Source organism: Limulus polyphemus, unplaced genomic scaffold, assembly GCF_000517525.1.
Source record: "Limulus polyphemus unplaced genomic scaffold, Limulus_polyphemus-2.1.2 Scaffold3853, whole genome shotgun sequence".
NCBI lineage: Eukaryota > Metazoa > Arthropoda > Merostomata > Xiphosura > Limulidae > Limulus > Limulus polyphemus.
In genome coordinates this window covers 25,565-30,528 of record NW_013669463.1, presented here as the reverse complement: position 1 = coordinate 30,528, position 4,964 = coordinate 25,565, and the positions used below count along the sequence as shown (strand labels likewise).

At 30.6% G+C, this 4,964-nt stretch overlaps 1 protein-coding gene across 2 annotated transcripts in view; it reads right to left on the bottom strand.

The window, feature by feature from the left end:
* Positions 1–4,964, bottom strand: part of LOC106470164 (cGMP-dependent 3',5'-cyclic phosphodiesterase-like) — a 53,753-nt gene that overhangs the window by 24,209 nt on the left and 24,580 nt on the right. For both annotated transcript variants that reach the window (XM_022398744.1, XM_022398743.1), the window contains exons 12-15: positions 4,564–4,624; positions 2,034–2,115; positions 1,534–1,568; positions 678–790 (exon numbers count right to left, since the gene is read on the bottom strand). In XM_022398744.1, the coding sequence (XP_022254452.1) occupies positions 678–790; positions 1,534–1,568; positions 2,034–2,115; positions 4,564–4,624 (291 nt within the window). The remainder of the gene's footprint in view (positions 1–677; positions 791–1,533; positions 1,569–2,033; positions 2,116–4,563; positions 4,625–4,964) is intronic.

Genomic DNA, 4,964 nt, shown 5'->3' with positions numbered 1-4,964 from the left:
CATCGATAAGAATGGAGACTATTTTATTTAATAAATGTTTTGTTTTAATATACAAGTTGTTCGGGTTTTTTCATCTAAAATAAAGCAACATTAATTTGTTGATGACCTAATACTTTGTGAAACCTAACACTATTTCCAAATGATTAAATTAACCATCATTGAAACTTTTTTTAAAAATACAATAAATTAAGGGCAGGAAAATATTTCCTCTATTTCTGTTTCAGTGAAAGTATTTGGGTAGAGAGAGAACCAAACACAACTTATACCAATAAGTAAAGAATTGCTACAATTACATATTCTTATCTTTCAATATGTTCTGCAATATTGTACAAGGTGTATACAAGAAGAAATTTAAAAAATGCTAAAATCTCTTACATAGCTATTCCTAGGTACAGACACATGTTAAGAAGATCTCTCCTATAATGTTAACAAGAAAGTAATGTTACAACCAGTGGCATCATTTCAGAAACATTCTGTGGGAAATGTCACAAAGTTAAGTCAGGATACAGAACATTCTCCCTACTGTATTTATTTGTTTTTGAAAAAAAACTTCAACAGTCTTATCATAATTATATTATATCCTGCAAGCAACTGTTCCCTTGCCTTGTAGCAAATGATAACCTTAGTTACAAAACATACAATCCTGCCACTCCTAACGAGATTTTTAAAATACTCACATGCATTATGCTAATTCCACAATAAATTGAAAAAGCTTTAGCAATTTCTTCATCAAAAGAAGTGAAGAATCGTCTATTAATTTTGTTGCAGAGTTCTGCCACTCCAATTACACCTGGATATAGCAATTAAAACAAACAAAAACAAATATTGTATTTATGTTAGCCTAACTTCTTCAAAGACAATTCACATTTACATTATGATAAACATGTTTTATTCTTATTCTTTTGCTCTGTGGGTAGATATGACATAAAAATGGGAAGCATAATTTTAAGTAAAACCACAGGCTAAAAATACAAATGATAAATTAGACTACAATTCAAAAATATTTAGGCTTATTAAAATAACTGAATATCTGTGTTACATAAAGATATCTGGTTATATTTTTTTAACTGAAACAATAAAATAAGCAAAATATATTTTTATTACTACGTCTTTACGTTAGTATAGCAATGTACAAGTAAACTTCTGAATGCAATTATTATAAATAAATATTTTTGTCAAGCCAGTAATTTATAAGTCTACTTAAGCAAAAAACAGAAATAGTTTTATATAACAGAAGTATGTTTAATTAGGTTTAGCATTATTAATCTTTCTAGTTCTATTTTGAAATGAGCAATAAAACACATTTACTTCAGAGGCACAAGATTACTTTCTTATTCCTTTTAACATAAGTATTTAGATGAGGTACATTTGCTGAAAAAGTGGTACATCAAGATGATGGTGTAATGTGACTGAAAGATGTTAAATTTAGCATACTGCCATGATACTGGCTATGAAAATGGTTAAATACACCAATGAAAGATGCAATTTTAACAGGAGGAACGGAATATAATAAAATTCCAAGGAACTACTAACCATTTTCGTCCTTAATAGGAAAGCACAAGATACTCCTGAAAGAAAAGAAAATTCAAGAGTTAAGCTCATATTTAAACTTCTACTACGTTTGTACAAAACTCCAGTTGGAGGTTACAACACTGAAAGTCAACATCACACAGTCATAGATTTTTCTACCCTTGTTTAAACTTATAAAGAGACCAAACATAATGTAGACGTAACAACTGAAATTTGAAAAATATAAAACAGTTTACCCTAATATAAATGTTCTAAGGGCTGATATACATAACTGACAAATCATTAGTTAAAAAAAACATTATATTAAATATAAGTTAATTCCACCTAAGTTTCATCAAGATATAAATAAAATCAATGCCACAAATGCTCTATGGTACTTGTACATCTTTTAATACCTACTGCTATATCAAACTTTGTATAACTTATTTTGAAATATCTAAATTCGTCTATTTCATCATACATCATACAGAATACTTATGACGATGATGTCACATACATCATACCTTGTTTTAAAACCTGTTGTTTCATCAATTTTTCTATAGAACAAAGGGTGTGCGTAAGCATCATGGATATTAAGCAGTTCTCCTAGCAATAAAAGATATATCATTTTATCTTCAAGGATATGTAGTGATCCACATAGTTACAAACAATAAATAATAGCTAATGACTAATTATTACAGAAAATCAAATAAGCTGAATATAAGTCACCAGTGTTTTTTACTTGCATTTATGTACTAAAAGTTTATCAATGTATGTAATTGTGAAATATTGTCCTGTATTGCTCCCCATAATTGAGCCAAGTTGTTTGGTTGCCACTTGATCTACCAAGTTTCCATATAAACTTATACAAACCTCAAAAATATACACATAAGGACCTTGCGTAGGCCAATTTATGGTTGCAGGTGTTCTATTGGCCCCCCTTTTTTCTTCCAGGTATCATTTCACAATATTTGCTACATGTTTAGGACCTGCCCAACATGTCTTCTTTGTGAGGGAATGACATGATGGATAAGAATCTGAATGCACCTATCAGCAGTCAGGTGCCATAAATTTTGTGTAGGTTTTCAACATTACTGACTAAAATGTAGCCCATAATTGTATTGGTCCACTACATACACTGTATAAAGACTGTGACACCATTCTCTTCTCAGTATTCATAGTTTTCAAACAATTTGAATTTGGATTCATCTGTAAAGAGCACTCTCCTCAAGAAGTTTGAAGGACAGTGCCCATTTGAACCTTTTGGTTTGGTTATTTATCTTAAGCAGTAGTCTTTGAGCAGCTAAATATCCATTCAGGTCATTTCGTTTTAATGTGTATCCTACTATTCAGGTAACACACCTGTGCTTACAGCTAGGTCACTGGCAAGATCTCTACTGGAATGTTGTGTATTACATAAAAAGCATACCAGGAGTTACTTAATCATTTTTGAAGAGTTTGGGCTTTTCGATTTAACTGCTTCTATTATCAACAGTACTTGTTTCTTGTACCTTCTTCAGAACTTCCAAACAGCTTTTTAACTGTAACATTAAATTTCACTTCAATCTGTTGCATGGAGCAGTCTACACCAACCAAAACTTTAATTTCTAAATGTTTGTCATGTGGAAATTCTGTCCTTAGAGCCAGGAGTGCATTCACCATACTACTACTGAGAAAGTACAATTGCTTGTACTTTTATAGGCATTATGCTGGTGTAGCACAGCCTGACTGTTCAGGTTACAGCCAACTACAACCATAGTGTGAACTATTTACATGTGACTGTACTATGGTACATTTCATTTTCATACATTACAGAGAAAAGCAATCTTATAATGTTTGCATTTTATCCTCATTTGATTCACTGTTGATTCACAATGTGTGAAATGAAATATTCAGAATAAAAATTTCCTTATTTTACAACCTGAAAAAAAACATTAACTGAGAAAAGCAGAGCAAAAGTAAATGTGTGTGTGTATATATATATATATATATATATATATATATGTGTGTGTGTGTGTGTGTGTGTGCAACTTAACAAAGAAAACTAAACTCCATTGATCTAAGCTATAGCCAATGGTCAGTTAAGAGATGAACAAGAAACCTCCAGAGCATAATGACATGCAAATGATTTCTTTAAGAAACTCGTAAAAACAATAACATCAAGTTCTGCTCGTACAAAAAAGTACTACAAAGCACTAGTTCCATAAGCTACAGTCTGTGAGTGAGTACCTTCTTTTACTATGCAGTGATGATTAGGTTTGGTAAGCATGTACAAAGTAACATTTACTTAAGAGTCACAGAATAACAATGATCCTAACTTATCTGTCATCCAAGATCTTTCTTTTTATTGCATATTTCTATGAAAATGTTAAGCATTGGTTAACTAAGATCCCGCAATACGCATATCTTAGATGTATTCTAAATACCTGAATAACAAAGTCAATCTTTATTAAAAAATCATCATATATGAAAATGGAATAACATAAAGCAAATATATCAGTTTGCCAGTAGATATGTACATGAGTGCAAATTTCCATAACATGAGCTTGCTAATATTATAAACTGATAAAATTACTTTATAAGGGTAAAAAGATGGAAACGTTGCAGGCATACATCAGTTAAAATGTTAAAAAAATTATGAATCCTCTCTTTCAAAGAATTTCTGAAGTAAAAACATATCCAAATCTCGTATCATTTCAAATATTATAAAACAACAACAGCAGGAAAGGTTCAGTTTTATGAATAAGTATATTCTAATTGTTCATCTTTCATGAAAAAGTTGAAACTTGATGGCTGTTCATAGGTTATCATGCTCCAAGTTAATAAATCAAAATGCTAGATATATCATCCTAAAACATTTCTAACACTCTACTTCATACTTAACTTCAGTTACAACTTCCATCTTACAAGTGACATCAGAATACATCTGTAGTATTTACAAAGTTTACTGAATTTATACTTCAAGATAATTTTCCAAGTGATTTAATACCTTATACTTTTCTTGATTAATAAAACTAGTTACATGTCTATTTAATATTTGATTTCACATCCTACCTGTTGTTGCCACATGGCCCGCTATACCCTGACTTGCTGGAATTCTCACTTCAGACAAGTTCTGTACAAAGAAAGATAATTATAAATACACAAAATTGCTGTGGTAATATAAACTTACTGGACTTACCATGTTCAGCCACTCAAGCAGATAACAAAACACATGTTAATGATTATAAAAATGTTATAAAAAAAACAACATCTTTTCTGTACAAATAGAATATCATATAAATATGTAAGGTACTGTGTCAGTTTATTGTTACTTCTACAACACTGATGTATGTTTTTACAGTTTGAGTCGTACATATAATTTGCACTGGTAAATAGTACTATACCTTTTCGATGACGAGGAACCCACTTTGAGACTAATAATGGCTGGAGATGGCTTGAATAGGTAATGAAGA